Here is a 21,860-nt window from a genome sequence, read left to right as displayed (position 1 = left end):
GAGGGATGGAAGCAGCAATAGAAAGCTGATGGGCCTGCTCAGTTTGCCTACTTGAATCGGAAACTGTGCACTCTTTCTGTGTAAACTTCCAGTTTAACTAAAACATACACAACTTCATAAATAAACTCTCACTCCTTACCTTCCCTGCCTTTTTCATACTGAAAATATTAAGTAGCTAAAAAAGAAGAGACAGAAAAACCATTTGGTGACTCACTTTGACATACCTGACTGTGTAGTTTTGCTCTCGGACTTACTAGAAATGGGTGTTTCCAGCAATTTTGCCATTGTAGCAAGTTTGCTAGCAGCATTCATAATCTTTTTCTCAGCCCTGTGGGGAATTCCAGAACATTAAAAATATAGTTTAAAGGAAAAAATGAGTTGCCTTAGCCCCATGGTTTCTGTTTTCCTATTGGCTCTGCCAACATTTCGGGTAGCACAGCCATAAACCTCTCTTACCCCCTATGGCTAGTCATATAGAAATAGTTCATTTAGTGGTTAAGGAAACTGCTTTAAAAATTACAACATGTTGTCCTGGTAATCTCAGGACACATTGTTTAGACTGAACTCACCCTTCTTTTCCATCATCCTGCAAAATCTGTTGGAGGCAAATCAAATAATATTTGCGCATCTTTCGGGCGGTTTCTTGACGTTCTCGCAATACCTCTGCTTTTACCATTTCTGCAGCTCGTTCCTTACTCTCCTGAATATAACGAAGCATGTCACCTATAGGGCAGTGAGAAAATGCCCACAGAATGTATGTTTATCAGCACTTTTTCAGAAACAGGAGGGGCAGACTTCAGATCAATTTTCTGGTAGATGAAGTGATTATAAGTATCATTTAAATATTATACTTTACACAGTCATTAACATGGAATATTTTAGATCATCATTTTGGTAGACTCAAATGAGAAGGACTCTATAAGTTCTTTCGGAACGATAACAGCTACATACAGTAAGGAAACATGGCATATTCCCCAGCTAAATTTTGTCATATTCTAAAACACTTAGCGAAGAAAATACCATAAATATGAGGCACAGAAACTTAGCATTTCAATTGTACATTATGTCCAGTTAGGAAAAGAGAAATATAAAATATAGAGAAAAGATTAAGCAGAAAGAAAGGAAAAAGCAAACACAAAGACAGAAGAAAAGGAGGCAGTATGAGCTGGAGAGACTCATTCTTCTCTCGTGCTCTGAAAATTTAAGTTCCCTTATTTATTGAAAATTCTTGCAGAGGCACTTTTTGAGCATCTAACTAAATACAATATTACAATTCATAAGAGAGATGTACAAAATGAGACTACCAGGAGGGTGATGGGACTTACAGTTGGCCTCTGAAATTTACATATAAACATAGCCCACAGCTTTCAAGTTTTTTTTTTTTTTTTTAACTCACTATTAGCTAAGGCTAACTTTTTTTTTTTTTTAAATAAATCCAAGACTACATCCTACATCTAGAATTTCACCATCTCTGTTATAGTAAGGATACCAATTCACACAGGAATCTCCCTCTGAATGTCAGTAAGCATCTGAAAATTAGCGGTTCTATGCCAAAATACTAACTGGGAGACTATTTTTCATTATTTGAAATGGAAAATGAAATGGAGTACATGTCAACACAAAACCTCCAAACAACTTTCTAAAAAATAACTAAAACATAATATACAGGTTATCATGTTAGGATGAAAACATGCTTAAAATTCCACTGCCCAATTAATACATTATTAACAAAAAGTTGCTTTGCTTGCAGCAATATGCCCTTTGTTAGCACCAGTAACAACAGAGAAGCAAATTCCCTTATTAATACCGAATGAGCTTTGCAGAACATTTACACGTGATTCTGAATCTACCGATTATATACGAAACTTCAGACTTTTCCTGCTCTTTTTGTTAAAAAGAAATGTAATTTTAGAGGCTAATATACATTTTTCCTATATAAACACTACTTATTGTTTTGGGATATATATCTATTCTATGCAATTTTGTAATTAAAAACCAAGACGCATTCAAAACAGGGAAAACACACATCAGGAGAATGCTCTACAGGATATGCTGGCACAACCTGGTACTGACAAGGACTTGATAAATTTATAGCTACGAGAAACAATAACCAGAAACAACAGAACAATTGCTAACTAGATCCACTTCCAAGTCCTTAAAAGTTTATGGTAGGAGGCCGGGTGCAGTGGCTCACACCCATAATCCCAGCACTTTGGGAGGCCAAGGCGGGTGGATCACCTGAAGTCAGGAGTTCAAGTCCAGCCTGGCCAATGTGGTGAAACCCTGTCTCTACTAAAAATATAAAAATTAGCTGGGCGTGGTGACACACGCCTGTAATCCCAGCTACTCAGGAGGCTGAGGCCAGAGAACCACTTGAACCCAGGAGGCGGAGGTTGCAGTGAGACAAGATTGCACCAGTGCATTCAAGCCTGGGTGACAGAGTGAGATTCTGTCTCAAAAAAAAAAAAAGTTTATGGTAGGAAGTAATAGTTAATTGCTCATTTAAAACCCATGTGACATTTTCTTTCCTACAAATTACTTAAGTTGTAAGATTATTAAATTTTCAGTTTAATACTAGTATCCAAAAAGAAACAAGACAATCAACAATATAAACATAAGACTATTCTCATGTTACTTCCAAAAGACATTATTTGGGCAAAATGATCAATGACTACATAATTTCGAAAAGGTGTCAATAATCTGTTCTCAGATTGAAGAAAAAGGTAATTTGGAAAATTCCCTAAAAGTCCTACTGCTGGTAAACTCTGAGTTTACTTTAACAGCGACAATAAAAAAGGCCCAAGCCATCCTTAAAATCTTGGGAATCTCTTAGGGACTTACGTTTAATTTTTTTTACAGCTTTAATGTACTGCCCACGAAGTTCTTCCAAGGCTCCCCGACTGCATGGCAGGCAGGTGTTTTCAATGGCCCCTGCTGACAATGACCTAAAAAACAAACCAAAGATTACAAAAACAGAAATGCTAAGTGAAAAATTTCATTTGAAAAATATGTATGTATCCATATACTCTAATAAAATTAACTGAGAAGTGCTAAAAAACTAGCATAAAAGAATGTCCACTATACAGTTATTTAAAATAGGGGAAAAATGGAAATGACATAAATGTTATGGTTGCTTCAATAAATAATGGTAAATCCACATGAAAATGTATGCGGGTATTGAAAAACATATGTAGAAGAATATCTAATAACACAGAGAAATGCTTATCTAGTAATATTAATAAAAAGCTACAAATACCTTATACTAGAGTCTCAATTTTAAGAACACATTGTGCACGTGGAGTATGTGTAGAAAGAGGCTTAAATGATATAAAACAAGAGGTCCCTAGAGGGTATCTTCAGGAAATAAAGTTTTGGGGGATTTTCTTCTTTTTTATACTTTCTGCTGTATAACCAAAAAAAAAATTGATACTTAAAAAAATTTAAAGATACCTGTACTTAGATTTCTTTAAAATAGCAGTTTAAAATAGTAAAAGCATACCTTGGTGGTGTTTTACAAAGCGTTCGCAGTTCTTCCAATTTATTCTTCATGTCATTGTTTTCTTCTATTAATTCTTCAACAACTTTATTATTCTCTTCTATAATAGAAAGTTTGTAGTATATTAGACAGTTAAAATTTTTTTAAGCCTTCTTTTCCCTTAAGTTCCCACTACAAAGGTTTATAGAGGAGACTGTATAATTTCCAGTCGCTCTTCTGTAATGTTTGTTCCCTTAGAAATCCTAGTCAGACCATTCCCTTGCTCTGTTTTCTCAGCACTTAAAATGTGTATCCCATCTTCTTCTTGCTTTGGGTTACACACTGTCCTGGAATTGGGTTTCAACTGTTTCAGATGCCTGTGTTTTGTTTTCCAACTGTGCTGAAGCTCTGTAGAAACCTACTAGGTTTTCTAATTCCATGTTCCCTGTGGATCCTGGTAGACAGTTTATGTTCATATAAACGAACATTGAACATGCACCTCAATATAAAACAAAAAGAAAATTAACCTAAAGTAGGTGTATTTTTCAGAAATAATGTAAGATTTTCAATTCTTTGAACTTTTAAAAAGAGGATGAGGAGACTGACAGAATCCATGTGATATGAAGGAAAACGCATGAATTTCAGAGTCAGAGACATCAGTTTACATTCTAACTCTGCTGTTTACAAGGTGGATAAGCCTAGGAAAAAGTAACCTTTCTGAACCTTTCTTCACATGTTAACTTACAGATTATAATCGAAATAAAACAACAAATGCACAACACCTACACAAGGCCTGGAAATACCAATATAAATGTGAACATGGCATCTTGTGTTTCCTATGATGCCACCCTCTCAACACACCATAAGTTGAGGAACAAAATTACTCTACTCCCCCTGGTGATGGATATAACTTTTTGTTTTAAACAACTCACTCCCACTCCATCTATTTTTCAATAAACACTACCAAGAGAGCGGGAAGATGTAATTTAAGAAACAAAGAAGCGATCTCAATAGCAAAGATATAATAACCTACTAAAGTTATATTAAGAAAAAATTTCAAACTATTGGCTTAAATTCTGGCCCTGACCCTTTGTATCAACTCGTTGTTTTGAGTGATATATCAACTTTCTTTCATTTGCAAGTCTATGAGTTTTAAAAGATATCAGCTTCAAAAAGCACTGTGTAGAAGAGTATGGTGCTAAATAGTATTTATAAATAATAATCATATCCAACTGCCCTTGTTGCCATATTATGTAAAACAAATTGTCTTGGTTTTCATCATATTTTAACATATCTATGTTGTAGATATATCTACAGTAGGACAAATAACTGATTTACTCTCCTGGCCTCTACTGAAGAGCTAAGTAATCACAAAAGGAATTGCAGTTGTTACATTTTTAATCTCAAATTCTTAAAACCCTTTCCGGCCTTCAAGTAATTATTATATCTTAATAATAAGTAATAAGAGTAATAAGTGCCTTAGTAATAAGCAGTCGGCGGTAGTTACAGGTGGCTTCTCTTAGTCAGCAATATTTCCCAAGTTGTGCTATGATGCAGCTGTTGTGCTAAGTGCTGGAACAGGACTTGATCCTTATTGCTATAAAGTCTTCTCTCCAAAGGGAAGTACAGACAGCAAATAATTACAAGGATGGTGAATGTTATAAAAAGCATAGGAACTATGGGGAGTGTGTAACAGGAGGACTAAACAGGTCTGCAGTGGTTAGGAAAGTCTCCCTGAGGAATAATGTATTGGGGAAAAGATGAGTAGGGGTTAGCCGGCCAAATGAGATCAGGATGTTTTGGCGAAGGGAGAAAACAATGAAATCCATGCTATGGCTCTACTGAGAGAAATTAAGACAGATAGGGGAAGACAAGGCTGGAGGGGCTGGCAGGCGCTGGATCAAGATCTTTTTAAACCCTGTTAAACTAAGTGGTTTTGGTTTTATACTGAAGGCCATGGCAAGCCACTGAAGAGCTTTAAACAGGAGTGTCATGTTTCAATTCACTTTTTAAAAAGGTTGCTTCAGCTACCCTACGCAGAATGGATTAGAGGGGCTAAGACTAGAAGCATAAAGAGTCAGGGGATTATTGCCAGGGTCCAGGCAAGAGGAAGAAGTGGATGTACAAAATAAACTTATTAAGCTGGTCTTTTCTGAATGGACACCACTATTTAGGACCCTGGCATTTTCTTTTTTGTCCATTTAAACATTTATTATCTGGTATAGGGTGGGCACCAGGGCTATTAGGATGAACAAGATATGGCATATTCCTTCTCCTCAGAAAATTCTTGGAGAATGTGGAGAAGGTATCTGACAAGTGACCAAACAATTAAAATACAGAATGATAACAGTGATAATAGAGGAAGAGCCAATGCTACAGGGCCGCATACGAGCAGCCCACTTCACCCTGATGAGGGAAAATCAAGGAGGGCTTTGCAGATAAAGCATCTTCTGAGTTGAATCCTAAAGGAAGAGAGTAAGACTACAAAGAATGGTGGGAAAAAGTACAGGACAGAATACAAACATCATATGCAACGAAGGTCCAGCAGTAAAAGAAATAGAACCAGCTCAGGAATCGGAAGCATTTCAAATGTAAAGAGTATAGCGTATAGGCTATAAGCAACAGTGAAAGCTAAGAAGGAGCAGCGATCTAAGCCCCCAAACTTCCCTTCTTTGGAGGGGCAATGAGAAATGGTAGAAGATAACCCTTTCCAAATGCCCTCACAGCATTATGATGAATGGACTAGACGGAGGCCAGCCCAGACCCTCATGCCCTTGTTTATGCCTTTTCCCTCTATCTCAAACGCTGTGCTCCTTGGCAAACACCTGTTTTTCAAGGCTTAGTCAAACCTTTCTTAACTTTAATAAGAGGTAGAACTAACAATCCTTCTTCTTAAGTACACACTGCCAACAGCATTCAATGTTTAATTATTTGTTAATCTGTTTTTAGATCTCCTCACTTAACCAAAAGCTTCTTGAAGGAAGGGAACACATCTCCACCGGAACTGGAATTTTGTATGATTTATTCACTGCTGCATCTCCAGTGCTTAGAAGCCTGCTTGATGCATACTGGGCCCTCAACATCTGTTCAATCAAGAAAGGGAGAAAGGAATGTGGCCTTTTAATCAGAGCTGAAATCTTCCTCTTTTGAGTTTTGTAATAATAATTTGATTAGTAAAAATGAGATCCAAATTAGTTTACATTAATCCCAAAAGAGGATCAGTGCACACATTAACTAAAATGTCACATTTGAACATTTCAACAAGGATCAAAGAAATTTATATTGGTAGCAGTGCTACTTTAAATGCTGACCTCCAATTTTTTCCACTACAGCTTTGTGCTTCCTTTCTAAATGCTGAAGATGCCTACAACATTTCTCCAGTTTTCCTTTCAGATCTTGACATTCCTGCTTTGCCTTTTCAAGTTCTTGGAAGCAGTGTCCACAGCATAAATCCTTAATTTCAAGGATCTTTTTCTTATCTGCAAAAATTAAATGACAGAAAACTTTTATATCAGTTTAGACTAAGAACTACCAACAAAAAAGAAAAGACGGAAAGAAAAGCAGATGACTCATGACTAAAGGCTACAGCATGACTGAAAGAGTGTGATGCTTAAGATATAGAGACATGGGCTTACATACTGTTTCTACTGCTTACTGGCTGTGTGACTTGGAGCATATTACTCAACTTGTCTAAGGTACCACTGGATACAACCATCTACTTTAAAAATAGTCATGAAATCTATTGCTCTGGATCTTGATACCATTCCCTACTAAAAGGAGTCAAGGATCTTCAAGAAACGGCTGACTCCAGTACTAGGAGAGGGTATATACAAAGTAAGACTGAAATATCTTCCTATGCCAGAAAGGAAGAAAGTACTCAAAAATACAGGCATGTCACAAGGACATAGGAGCCAGTTTGAAGGAGCTCCACTAGCTGAATCTGGGACAATCTGAGCACTAATTAAATATAGTAATGAATTATAAAGTATTAAGAATAGGAATTTATGAGTCATACCAATAATTTTATGAATGGTAGGTAGGTAGGTGGGTTGGTAAGTAGGTAGGTAGATGGATCGATGGACAGAGAGATAATAAATACACAGGCAAATGAGAGGAAAGGATTCTTGATTCAACATGCTTAGTGCCAACTGGGATAAACAGAGGGAGGAAGTTGGAAGAATTATAATTTCACAACCACCATAGTAAAGACTGGATCAAGCAAGAATCATCATTGGTTGCCAAATATAAGAGAAGGTTTTTATGAGGGGAAGATATTTGCATGATCTTAAAAGTGTCTCCCACAGATTGCTTATCAGTTGCAAGGGTGAAAAAAAAACAGTAATTATATAGTGAAGAAATTAGACAACATTTTCACCAAGTAATGAAAAGTAACCTCACCAATAAAAGACATAGGGACACCACACATTTTTAGATGTGACAACAAACACCCCTTGCAGTGCTCCAGCCGAGAAAACACAACCTGAATCAAGCATGAAGAAACACCAGACAAACCCCAAATGAGAAAAGTTCTGTTAAAAAAAGTGGAGGTGGAAGCAGAGAATATTTCTAAAAAATGTCAATGTCATGAAAGACAAAGAGAGGCTGTGGAAATGTTCTAGATTAAAGGAGGCTAAAGATACATGACAACTAAATGTAACAGCTGACCCTAAACAAATCTCTGTACTGGAGGAGAAAAAACAAAATGCTAGAAGACATTATTGGGTCAACTGACAAAATTAGAACACAAACAGTGGATTAATACAATACTTTAATGTTAAATTTACTGTATTAAGGTTATACAAGAAAATATTCCTATTCCTGGAAAACACAGTCTGAAGTATTTAGACATAAAAGGTCACAATGTATATATAACTTATCCTCAAATGGTTCATAAAAAAAAAGAAATATTCACATACACATATATACATAAGAGCACAGAATGAAGTAAAATGTTAACAATAGGTGTATCTCCTTAAAGGGAATGTGAATGTTCTTCGCAACTATTTTTATTTTTGCTATTTTTCTATAAGTTTGAAATTATTTCTGAGTTTAAAAAATGAACCGTTTGGCACAGTAGCTGGCACACAGCAAGTACGCAATAAATAATAGTCATTGTCATTAGTAATATATAAAATTTATAAAATTAAACTATGCAAAAATGATTAAAAAGTAGACTATTAATGTAAGTGATATAATACAGCAGGAATACAAGTCGGCACAGGCTCAGAGGCCAATATATAAAATGCTCCTGTAAAGTCATCGATCCAGCAAAATTATTCTTAGCTCTCTCCTGACATTTTTGTTTTAAGTGGTGCCATTTATGTTAATGAGCATTAAAGGATTAACGAAGCATCACAATGGTACAATAAATAGCATTTATATTTTTCATCTAGGATACTGTTGTAAAATTGGAACTCACAAATACCATTGACGACAGAACAGATAAATCAGTTATAGTATGTTCATACATTGAAATACTATGTAGCAATGAAAATGAATGAATTAGAGCTATTGCATCAACAGACAAATCTTAGTAGCATGCTGTTAAACAGGAAAAGAGCAAGTTACAAAGAATATAATGAGTATTAAACCATTTTTATAATGTTAAAACAGAAAAAGGCAACAACTTTTTGAGGGCACATACACATAATTAAAACATTAAAAAAGAGAATAATTTTTGAACATCAGGATATTTGTTAGCTCAGACTGGGGAGAAGTTGCAGGGATAGAACTGTGGTCAACAGCATTGGTGAGGTTCTGTGCCCTAAGCTGAATAATGGGTTCCTGGTTGCTAGGTTTCATAACTTACAGATGCATACATATATTCTTTGAGTGAACTAAGTTATTTCATAATTAATGTTTTAAGTACTTTAAATAATAATGAGATATTAGGAGAATATAACCAAACAGTCAACAGTGGTACTCTCCGGTGGTAGGATTTTAAAGGACTTTATCACTTAATACATGGTTTGTATTATCTAATCCTTTCTAATGAATTTGTTAAAGTGTTTGTTTTTAAGGGAAAAAAGACTAAAGAAAAATATTTTTATAGTCTGATTTGTCTTTGGCCAAAACTAATTCCTTTTCTATTTATAGGACTTCCTAAAGCTAAATCACACCCAAAACTTGTTTCTACCCCCTTCACAGATGAAAACAGAATTCTCAGGCTATTCCAAACAGGACGGAAAATAAAAAGTACAATGCAAAATACAAATTAAGGTAATATTATCCACTGACTTGGCAATAAGATATTCTCAGGCACCTAATACCTAGAAGTAGGGGAAAAGGGTTTGTGAACAATGAGAAAGGCAGAGATGGTATAGACAGAGATTCTCTAAGATTCTGGTAACACTGCCTACTGAATTAGAAATGTGTGGAAACTGAGGTTATTTACTTCGTAGGTATGATGGGTGCTGGCAATTATTAGTTCTTGTCCAGGTTATAATGGAAACAGCAAATAAGCAGCAGAGAGAGGCTGCTGTGCGTTTGTGTGGGGAGGAAAGGAGCAGGCTGCAAAGGGTCAATAGGCTAAAAGGGATGGGAGCTAATAAAGGATTTGCAAATTTCTAGCTCAGAAATCTCCATGAATAGGGAATATAAGTTCTATACTCCTCAGTAAGCTCTGAATACAAGGGGCTTAGTACAGTACAATAATTCTTTTGTCATGATGAAGAGTCTAAGTCATTAACGAAAAGTTAAACTATTAATTCATCACTCTGCCATATGTTGGAAAGGAAGAGATTAAAAACACTGCCCATGCCCTCAGAAAAACTCACAAATCAATTAAAAATCATCTAATACATTTCAGAAAGATTTCCATTAAAAAGTGATTGAAATTAGTTTCAGTAATTTGAATGAAAAAGTCTCTATTACTTGGCAATTCTCTTATGTCAAATCCTTGATTTCAGGGAATAAAAACATGACTGCTCTATTAAAACTCTCATGATTCTCCTTGTAACACAAATCACTTGTGAATGGAGGGAAAACCATCAATAGAAGAAGAGGGCCTAAATCAACCTTATTCTCTACACACAAAATGAAATCTAGGAAGAGGAGACATTAAGTCAGAGGAGTATTACACATTTGTTCACATCTATGATCGCCTTTTATCCTCAAAGCAACCCTTCAGAAGGGTGACTATGGATGCTACAAAGACTGGTGGGAACAAAATCCAATTACCAGCTTCTGCTTCTGTTTCTTGTAAGGCCAAGGGCTGAGCATGGTGTCCAGCAGCAGGTCCAGGGACTCCTTGGCCAGTGCTCCGGCTGGCAGAATCCTTAGAGAGCTCGGCCATATTTCTCTGAAATAAATTTTCTTCAAAGTTAATGCTTAGTAAAAATCTTTATACAATTTTATATTTAAAATGCTAATGTTAAAAATACAAAGAAAAAACACTTCCTGAAAAAAATCTTGCCTGAACTATCTATTGCCAATATTTTTCTTAGGGTGTTACATGAGTATTGTCACTGTGCTAGGAACTAGCCTCCTATGAAACTTTCCAAATTAGAACAGTCTGACAGGCGACTGGTGGGCGGCCATGAGACAGACAGAAGATATGGTTTGCACATTATATATGTGAATTTGAGATTTTTTTAATGGTTTATGTGATTAAACCACATGAAAGACAATATAAAATCAGAATTGTTCTTGAAAATCTAGAACATTTTTACTACAGCAAGGAACAAGTTAATTGACAAGTATAATGCTAACCCTCTGCCTCCCATGAATTGAAAATAAGAGCAAAAATTTATTTTAAATTTATATAGTACTTCATATGCTTCTAAATACTTCAACATACACAGTAATTTTGTAAGGAAGGCCAGTTGAATGCCAAAGTTAAGGACAGAAACCGAGGTTTAGCTAAATTAAACGTCTTGCACAAGACCATTTCTTCACTAATATTTACTGAATGCTTTTTATGTTCCAGTCCTTGTCAGGGCAATACAGCTATTAAATCAATGGATTTTTCATTTTTGGTTTTTGTTTTGAGACAGCTGTTGCCCAGGCTGAAGGGCATCGGTGCAATTTTGGCTTACTGCAACCTCCACCTCCCCGTTCAAGTGATTCTCCTGCCTCAGCCCTCGTGATCTGCCCACCTCAGCCTCCCAAAGTACTGGGATTACATGCATGAGCCGCCACGCTCAGCCAAATCAATGGATTTTTATGGCAATGTTTTCAGATTTAAGATGACTACTAAATCAGAAAGGAACAGAATAGGTGGTACTGAGAAAGTAGTCTTGTTGATTATTTAAAACATATTATATATGCCTGATTCTAGAAGCCTTGATTTTGATTATGAGAAACCATTTAATTGACTGTCAGAAAATCTACTTACAATGTCCAACAGAAGCAGAGGTTAGCAATTATAAAGAAGAGGCAATCAAGAAGCTATGGGTTTGACGCCAAAAGGAATAAGAAAAGCTGAACCAAAATGCAGTCAGTGCTTCCAGTTTTTACTCAAAGGTGGGGAAGAAAAGTCAAGATGACAGAAAAGGGAGAAAAGCAGCAACCTGTTTGTCTTAGTTTTAACTTGACTTTGATGGTAAAAGAGACAACACACATGCTTAAGTTTGCTTGAAAATTTTGTTCCATTTGATATTTGCTTTATCTGTTATGAACTACTGTATTAATATATTTTGATAAGGCATTCATTTTCTTGAAAGTTGTATTTTTCATTCACTGCGTCCTCTCCATTAAAAAAACTTTTGATAGTCTCAGTTATTTTAATGAGGACTTGTTTTAATATATTAATAAACCATTTTTTTGTTTTAATTTCCATGCACAATTTTTAAAACTAGAGATTTAATAAATTATAAATTACAGTTCCTCACATTTACAGCACCTATGTAACAAATTTAAAATCACTGCTTTATAATCACAGCTTTATCTCAAGGTCCTGAGTGAAGATAGCTCGAAAACTGCAGAAGGTCAAGTATTACTTCTATGACAAATTCCAGATTAGGCATTTCAAAGCCATCCTTTTCTCAGGAATGGAAACTGACCCACCCAACAAAAGCTATAAACATCTAAATTCTTAGCCAGATTATGTGATTCTGTCTCAATAGACTTACAAGCCTCATTAAATCACGCAGATGATCTTACACTGCTTGCACAATTATAAGCCCTGTAAAAAGACTCCAGGGTTGATTTCATACGTATCTATTAATGGTAGGAGAAAGGTGTCACAGTTTCTTGATTTTTGTAACAGAGACTGCCTACTCAGGAAAGCAAACAAAAGCATGTAAACATGGTTTCCCCATCATTTCTCATCTCCAAATCTGCTATAATTTTATTTTAACTATGTTATCTCCAAGTTCTTATTTTAATTATTTTCTCCAAAAAAAATCTCAATTAAGTGTTAAGCAGTATTCGTGGGAAGTGATCTTGCCCAGTCATTTTTACATTGAAGGCAACTACTCAGTAGCAACACCTCTGTGAGGTCAAGGATAAAAATACCAACTGGGGTGAAGTAGGATGGAGTGAGCTGATCTTTCAGGTCCCTTCTGGCTCTAAAATTTTATACTGTTTCAAATGCAGGACCCAGAAAGGCTAAGCTGAGCCATGCATATCCTACCCAAACCCAAGGAATTAGGCCAGGGATTTGGATTTTATTTTTCCGGTGAGCAACTATGTGATTGCCCAATATAATAACCTAGTTATCATCGAATATGGAACTGAAACTCAAGATTATTTTTTCTAGTTTATAACTCTCTCAAGTAGGTATTAATATCAAATGCTCAATCCTGGCCTTGAAACTCTTTAATCACAATATCTTGATGGAACTTAACTCTTAAGTTTCAACTCTATCAGACAAACCTTATACTACTGGCATTTTTTTCCTGCCTCTAATTCCAAATGTTGAAATTGGCTAATCACCATGCTCAGAATATCATTCTGGATCTTTCATGCATACCTAATTGCTTTGATCATAAGGTAGCAAGACTTTGGTTTTACTGAATCTTTCATACAAATTAAAAGCTGGTCTCAGAGAGTACTTCTATAACTAAAAGAATATAATTAATTCGATATGCACATATATAGTACATACAGAAACTGGGCTTCAGAGTTTTATGCGAGTGAGCCATATTTATTTGTTTGTTTCTATATCAATACTCTTTGTACTTGGTTGGTATTTTTTGCCTAAATGAGACATAAATTTATTGAGGGCAATAAATAGGCTTCCAAACTCTTCACAAGCTTTTAAGAAACTCTTATGATGCATATTTCATGAAATAGGCCCAGAAAACAGAATTTTGAATAAAAATTACTCAGTTTCTGAAATTTCATGCCCTTAGAAAGAATAGCATATATTCTTTATTTTAAGTTTTGGGATACATGTACTGAACGTGCAGGTTTATTACATAGGTATACATGTGCCATGGTGGTTTGCTGCACCTATCAACCTGTTATCTAGGTTTTAAGCCCTGCATGCATTAGGTATTTGTCCTAAATATTCTTTAGGAAAAAGACATTTAGAGGCTAAAAGCTTTCTTGTATTTGTGACACTATGAAGTAGTAAAGTTTTTTGGCAACAAAACATGCAAACCTTTGGATTCGCTACGGAGTAGTTTTTTAAACCACTGACAAAAACGTAAGACTTACATCTTCTAAACTTTAAAACGAAAAAAGGAAAAAAACACTACATACAACTTCTATAATTATTCTTGGTGTTCAATACCTCCTCTCGCTCTCAGGAACATACCTTTTCCCATTGTGGGTCAGCGTTTTCTACAAGCAGAGGAAGTGTATCTTGAAATGCTTTCTGTATGCAGCCCTTTAGTTTTTCAAAATATTGCACAGACATCCATTTTGAAGAACAAGTCGACATGATTTCCAAAAGCTGCTTGTCCTCAGAATCACTGATGTGCTCCTTTTGGGTATCCCTTAATAGAAGCCCAAGTACAGTCAGGATGTCTTCCTCATACTGATAGATTTCCAGTTGGATCCGCTTGGCTTCCTGCATAGTCCATTCTCTACGACTCTGGTCTAGACATGTTTGTAATTCTGTCTCCTGCTGAAGAAGCAGTTCAGTTTTTTGTTTCATAAAGTCTTCTTTAGCTGCCGCAAGCACCTCATTAATTTTATTTCGGTGATCATCTAAAAATTGCCGGTAATCTTGCTCATTTTGTTCTTGGATTCTGCGGATTTCTTCTTGCTTTTCTTTGTTCCACTCACTCCGAGCCTTAGCTAACTCAGCCCTGATGACCACAGGGACTTCTTCGTTCTTTAACTCGAGTTCCCTCTGAAGAGAATGAATCTTCTCTTCCAATTCCGTTCCAGGAAGTATATTTTTCTTCACATTTTCAAGCTCACTCTTCCATTTCTCTTTAGCTTCAGAAACAGCAAATGATATCTAAAGAACATAACAACATGTATTTTAAAAGTCTTTACGATTCCCCTCCTTTGCAAAAAAATTAAAGAAACTATTTAGTTTAACCTCTGAAGCTAAGAAATTTAAAATCAAAATTAAAAGGAAATGTGATTTCAGATAAGACATGATTCTAGAAACAGTAATACTTACACTATACTTAAACTGGTCAAAATATATACATAAATATGTGCTTATGTGTATGTATAGACACATAAACACTCACACATATAATTATATAACTAGCCAAAACTAATGTGAGAAAAAATTTCATATTAGTTTTTTTAATACAGATACAATCTCAAATTTTATCTGTGCCCCCAACAAATTAAGTATCTTTTACCTAAAGCAAAAACAGACTCATAAGGACTTTTTACTATTACTTAGGAATATAGCACACACCTGTATAATTACTTGCTGATAAGTGTAACTGTATTTTAATGCAGTTTTAGTGGCTAGAACAGTTCATTAAAGGACAATACCAAACAGAAAAAGTCATTTTTCATTAGTCTAATTTGTTTGTATGACAGAATAGAACTAGTGGATCGTAGAAAACAACAGATAGTACATAACCAAAAAGTAACAGGGAAATCAAAAAACCTAAGCTCCAATCCTGACACCAACTTGCAGAGGAAGCCTAGCACAAGTGCTTAACAGAACAGAATCTGCTGGAATTAACTTACCAGCTGTGGAACTAAAGGCCCATTCCTCAACTTCTTTGAGTCTCAATTTCCTCATCTATAAAATGGGGATAATTACAGTGCCAATTTGATAGCATCCTTTAGGATTAAATGACATAAGGACATAATCCATTTAAAGTACTTAGCCCAGAGCCTGGCAGATGATAAGGACTCAATAAATGTTACGTAGTTATTATTTTTGAATGCATGGCCTTGGAAAAGTCACTTAATCTCTTTAGCACTAACATCTTCACCCATATAATGGAGTAGAGTAGATAATGGCCTTGAGTCCCTTTCACTTTTAATATTCCTGACTGAATTTCTAACTGAATTCTAAGAAGGCACAAGGACACAATAGCGTCAAAAGACAGAATTGGGCATCTCCAAAGGTTTGGCCTAGACAGTAGTGGTTACCATTAATCAATACTACATATATATGGCTGGGATGATGGGATAGAGTATCTACTAAATAAATTTTCTGCTAAAGGCACCCAGTATCTAAGGTGAGCTTTACAAAAGAATTCACTGCAAAATTCCTTTGCTACCAGCAGAATAATTCGGTAGTGATGTGAAACATGTTTAAATAGTGTTTTTAGAGAAAACAGGTCATGTTGCAATGGATGCCTGGAAGTCATTCTCAGGTGACTTGGACAGAGGTGATGGATTCCACGGAATTTGTATGACCTGCCCAACCTTACCAAAATGTGCATTTTCTCATGTGAAGTTTTACAAAGAGAATTTGACAGCATTCGTCAACTCAGTGGTTCCCAAACTTTGCTGCACATTAGAATCACCTGAGGAGCTTTTAAAACTTCTGATGCCCAGGCCAGGGCCCATAGAAAACAAAGTTTAAGGGTAGGGGCCAGGCAACAGTATTTTTTAAAGATCCTCAAGTTATTCCAATGTGCAGCAAAGTTTGGGAACCACTGAACCAACTTCACTACTTCTGAATTCTAGAAACTGGCTTCACACTGTCACAGATCTCAATTAATCACTCTAATCTTAAAATAACTCTATAGCCAATGCTATGGAACTGGCCCTTACTGGACCTCTTTTGGTTTGGAGGAAGGATACATAACATGTTGACATTATTTTTCATGACTGATATAATTATCTGGACTAGTGCTACTTACATCCAAGTGTAGTCCAAAGACCAGCTGGGAGCCTGTTAGAAATGCAAATTCCAGCCAGGTGCTGTGACTCCCACCTGTAATCCCAGCACTTTGGGAGGCCGAGGTGGGCAAGATCATCTGAGCTCAGGAGTTCAAGAGCAGCCTGGCCAACATGGTGAAACCTTATCTCTACTAAAAATACAAAAATTAGCTGGGAGAGGTAGCAGGCACCTGTAATCCCAGCTATTTGGGAGGCAGAGGCAGGAGAATCGCTTGAACCCAGGAGGTGGAGGTTGCAGTGAGCTGACATTGCGCCACCGCACTCCAGCCTGGGAAACACAGTAAGACTCGATCTCAAAAAAAAAAAAAAAAAAAAAAAAAAAAAAAAAGGCAAATTTCCAGGACACCCTCCAGACCTACTATATCATTATCTCTAGGAGGAAAGCCCAGGTAGCTCTGCTTTAACAAACCCTGCAAGTGATTCTCAGGCCTGCTGAAGTTTGGGAAGCAACAAAAACATTTTCTCTCATTTCTGTATGTCTGCATTCACAAACGTACAGCCTTCTATGTTCTTATGAAAAGATCTCTTGGCCTGTTTTATTTTCTATATTTTACTTAACTTTACTATTCTACTTGACTTCTGAGCTCTAAGACACATATCCTCACAATCATATTGTTTCGTCTCTCTCTCCCTCTTAAATTTCCTTTTAAAATATTTCAGACATACTAAAAAGTATAGAGAATAATTTCTCATGTTTGATCCACTTTCCTTATCTTTATTATCCCCTTAATTTTACTTCTTTACTACAAAAAGAAAACATATTTCAACCTATTACTTTGCTATTGGATATGTTGCCTCGAAATTGAGCTGTTATTATGGTACAGATCTGAAATCTTCAATTTTCTTTTAATTTTTCTACACTTTTATTTAAAAATGTTTAACTCCTTCATTAACCTAGAGTTTATTGTGATACATGTTGGGTAAACTTAATTTTTCCAAAGTGCTACCTGGCTATCATAAGACTATGATGAAGTAATTCCTCATTCCCTTGTTTTAAAACAATTTATTAAGCTTTTATTTATAGTAGGGTCTACCTCTGAAATCTGTATTGCATTGAATTAAAATGAATTCTATTTTTGTGACTCAATACAGTCTGAGTTGTTGCTTTCCAATATATTCCATTACATGTTAGGGCTTGACTATAATTTTTCCAGAACATTAAAAAAATTTCTGGTCCTTTTGTTTTTCCAAAAACATTTTATAGAATTATTTTGTCAACTTCAAGTACATTCAGTTTGTTGGCATTTTGATTAGAATTCGTTTAAACCGGTAATTAAGTTGCAAGAGTACACATAGTTATAGTATCTTTATCTTCTGGTCAAGAAACATGACATTTCTGGAAAGGAGAACTGGCTATTTACCAACAAGAATGTTATAAGACTACTGACACAACAGAGAAAACAATCTTTAAGCATGTGAAAGGATATTGTATAGCTAATAATAAACAAATATACACCTGTTCTCAATTTCATCTAAAGATAGGGCAAGATAGAATGGGAGTTATTAAATAGTTGCTAAGTTATCCTCATAGGTAGATACATTCTTTCTGTAAGAACAACTTAATGATGACAAGAACACCTGCTAGGCTTTGAGCTACTCCTTAACATGTATCAACATGTTTAATCCTTCAACAATTCTATGAGTAGGTACAAATTCCAGGGACTGAGATAACAGAAGGGGTCAGGCAAGATGGCCTCCTGAAGTTTCTTTGCAGAAGAGCTCTTACCCTTTTGTTCACAGAGACCTCATGTTGTTCTTCCCACTTTTTCTGTTCTGCCCTTACAAGTGCTTGATACTCTGCAAGCTCAGGTAGTTCTCCCAGCCATCGCTGACGAGCATTTTCCACAGCTATTTCTACCTGTAGGACATTGCAAAAGAAAGAGGTAAAGTGGAGTGTAAAATTTCAAAAAGACCCCATTTTCAAACAGCAATTATGATTTCAGTATTTTATACTGTATATCATTACATAATGAAGTTAAACTGACTTCAAGTACCCTACCTATCCCAAACAGTGGACTCTAATCCTCTTGTTGTAAACCTCCCATAGCATCCCACACAAATGCCACACAAGAAGTGGGAATCTGTGAATGTTTGATGACCAGTACTACCTTAGAAAGTATCAGACAAAGTACCAATTACCATTTCCAACAACTCCTGTTTATCCTGGGAAAAAGGAGAAGACCTGCTGGAGGGCTGCTGGGTGCCAACTGCTGTCTAATCACTACACTCACCACCTTCCTCACTCCTCATGCTCTACACATGCACATGTACACTGATACAGTTTAGAGCCCTATACCTGCGAAATTTCATACTGTCGAGAATGAGTTTATACTAAAGAATGAGAGTGATATCTCTGAAGGCAAAAAATTAAGACTTGATTAATTATGAAGGTGATCTGGTTGCAAATCTGCCACCAGAAGATTATGTTAAATAATTTTACCATATTCCTTTATTTTAAAATACACAAAGATATGCAGATATATGTATATATATGTACATACACACAAAAGCAGGGTTGATATAAGAGACTGTATTTCTTATTAAAGTGCTAAATATGTCTATGTGTAAACTCTACGTACAAACTCTAAGGAGTTAAGAAATGAGAAAAAGACAAAGCTCCTGTAGAAATTTATCTACTTAAAAAGTTATTATGAAACATTTCCTTTCTGCTATATTACACTATTTGCTTTAAGATTAATAATTTCATAAATACCAAAGCAGCACCTTTAAACTCAACTTTTTGTCTGTGGAACCTTTTCTTAACTCTTTTGAAACCCCCTTCAGTAAACATTTCGGTAAACTAACTGAAGATATCCTTGGTACCATTACATATATTTGCCTATATATCCAGACTTTAAGGCTGCCCTGTAAAATCATGTAGAATAATGTAACAAATAAGCAGAATTTCAAGTATTTATCAAAAGCAGAGTGTATTTTCAAAAACTTTACATTGAGTGCTATCTTGTTTAAGAGTTTATAATAAGTAATAAAATTAAAATGATAAATACATAATAGATGTATCAAAGTCCAGGGAACTCTTGAGGCTAGAAACCCAGCCAGGTAGTCTATGAGGTCAAAACTTTTTCCAAAATAATATTAAGACACTATCTGTTTTATTGCCGTTCTCTCATGCATAAATAGCACAGTTCTCCAAAAGCTGCATGCTATGATCATGTCATTGTTCTGACAGCCAGTGGAATGTGTGCTTGGGTACCCTTGTTTTTTAAAAATTTCTCAGGTTTATTTTCCAAAAGTGTAAATATAACCCACACAAACAGAAGCTCTTTAAAGTCCCCAATTTTTAAAATTGTGAGGGAGTCCTGGGACCAAAAATTTTGAGAATCACTGTAATAGGTAAGAGAGAGATAACAGGTAACTCATCTTTATTCTGTTATAATAAGCTGTACTTTTCTCAGTATGGCATTTCTTTCAAATCAAGTAACTGTGTCAGTTACAAGCTAGTTTTGTGAGTGCTTCAAAGGAAAGGTTATTGGCACCACTTTGGGGCAGCTGATGGGAATGATAGACAAAGTTCCATTTAAGGGCAGGCCTGCAGATCCAACTGCATCAAGTCTCAATACAAATGTTGTTAAATATCTTATGTGCTTAGGTTTACTTATCTATAACCACCTTAGTGGAATACTTTCCATAAAATTAGATATGAAAGATACATAATTAAACTGTGCTTCATTCAGATGTAAAAGCACCCTCTTTAACCTCAGGCACCTTAATGCTCGGACTAATCTCAAAGGAGCAAATACTTTGTAAACTGAAAGAATATACAGAAAAACCGAGGGGTGATGGCTTTATAACAGAAATAGCATGAAGAAAAATTTAGGAACATGACAGGTTTTCTATCCTAGAAATGCACAAAGTCTTAAAAGTATAAAGTTATGAACAAGTTCAGCCGGGCGCGGTGGCTCAAGCCTGTCATCCCAGCACTTTGGGAGGCCGAGACAGGCGGATCACGAGGTCAGAAGATCGAGACCATCCTGGCTAACACGGTGAAACCCAGTCTCTACTAAAAAATACAAAAAAACTAGCCGGGCGAGGTGGCGGGCGCCTGTAGTCCCAGCTACTCGGGAGGCTGAGGCGTAGACCCAGGAGGCGGAGCTTGCAGTGAGCTGAGATCCGGCCATTGCACTGCAGCCTGGGCGACAGAGCGAGACTCTGTCTCAAAAAATATCAAAAAAAATAAAAAATAAAAAAATAAAGTTATGAACAAGTTCAATGATAGCATTTTATGTGTTTTCATTAAGTCACAGGCAGTTCCAAAAAATTTACTAGAAGAAACCTGCCTTTTACCTGTTTGGTGATATTTTCACAATGCTTGAGTTCCAATTCAATTTCGAGTTTCTTCATAGCCCCCTTGATGGCTATGTCCTTCTCTTGTTCTAAGTGTTGCTGGATTATGCACTTCTGCTCTTCTATCATGATTGCCATCTCTTTCTTGGAAATAACATCACTGGTGGTTACTTGGTCAGTTTGGCTGCCACGATCTGAGGTCTTCTTTTTCATTGCCTTTATAGTTTGATCCAGCTTAGACTGCCACTCCTTTTCAAGCTGTTGAATGAGTTTTTCTTTGATCTGTTTTCAGAAGAAAAATCATAGGAGAAGAAAAATTTTCAAATAAGTAAAAACTAGAATTAAAGGCTAGCCAGAAAAGCAACCACAGCTGTGTTTGAAAATCATCTAGATATTGTTGTAGTAATTACAAAAGGTTTAGAAATTTAGTCAATTAAAATACACTCTCAAGTAAAACTTGAAAGTTACTCTTTGAACTTAACTATATGATAAAAATCACATGAAAGATTTAAGTATGTTGTGTAAAGTCAGGAGATCTTGCTCTCAATATGCAACCTTCTGAAATCTTTCATATTGCCACTACAAAGACAGCAAGATTTAAAAAAAAAAAAAAAATTACAGTTAATGTGTTTTGCCATCAACACCATGCTCTCCACAAAGGACTGAGTAAATCTAATTAACGAACCAAAACCTGAACAATCTAAAAAATAGTTTTACTCACTTGAACACGTTAGAATCTTGTTTGTTATAATGTTAAATTTTACTAAGTAGACTACATTCAAAAGAGAGGCAGTATTATTGGAAGAACATCTTAATGATTTTTCCACTTTAACAGTACAGCAAAGTGGAGCTAAAAACA

General features: G+C 35.8%; 1 protein-coding gene across 10 annotated transcripts in view; it reads right to left on the bottom strand.

Moving 5' to 3' along the window:
- CEP152 (centrosomal protein 152) overlaps positions 1-21,860 on the bottom strand; it is a 130,851-nt gene that overhangs the window by 59,266 nt on the left and 49,725 nt on the right. For 7 of the 10 annotated variants that reach the window (XR_004432006.1, XM_033190190.1, XM_033190194.1 and 4 more), the window contains 9 exons: positions 21,002-21,283; positions 18,423-18,554; positions 14,178-14,828; positions 10,655-10,775; positions 6,787-6,954; positions 3,500-3,596; positions 2,842-2,945; positions 570-723; positions 225-328 (listed from right to left, as the gene is read on the bottom strand). Coding sequence is in view for 9 of the 10 variants with exons in the window: in XM_033190190.1 (XP_033046081.1) it covers positions 225-328; positions 570-723; positions 2,842-2,945; positions 3,500-3,596; positions 6,787-6,954; positions 10,655-10,775; positions 14,178-14,828; positions 18,423-18,554; positions 21,002-21,283 (1,813 nt within the window). In the remaining variant the exon portion in view is untranslated. The remainder of the gene's footprint in view (positions 1-224; positions 329-569; positions 724-2,841; positions 2,946-3,499; positions 3,597-6,786; positions 6,955-10,654; positions 10,776-14,177; positions 14,829-18,422; positions 18,555-21,001; positions 21,284-21,860) is intronic. The other 3 variants (XM_033190192.1, XM_033190196.1, XM_033190191.1) reach the window with 2 other exon arrangements.

This window comes from Trachypithecus francoisi, unplaced genomic scaffold, assembly GCF_009764315.1.
Source record: "Trachypithecus francoisi isolate TF-2019V2 unplaced genomic scaffold, Tfra_2.0 Lachesis_group3, whole genome shotgun sequence".
NCBI lineage: Eukaryota > Metazoa > Chordata > Mammalia > Primates > Cercopithecidae > Trachypithecus > Trachypithecus francoisi.
The sequence above is the reverse complement of the archived record's forward strand: the minus strand, read 5'-3'. Positions and strand labels throughout refer to the sequence as shown.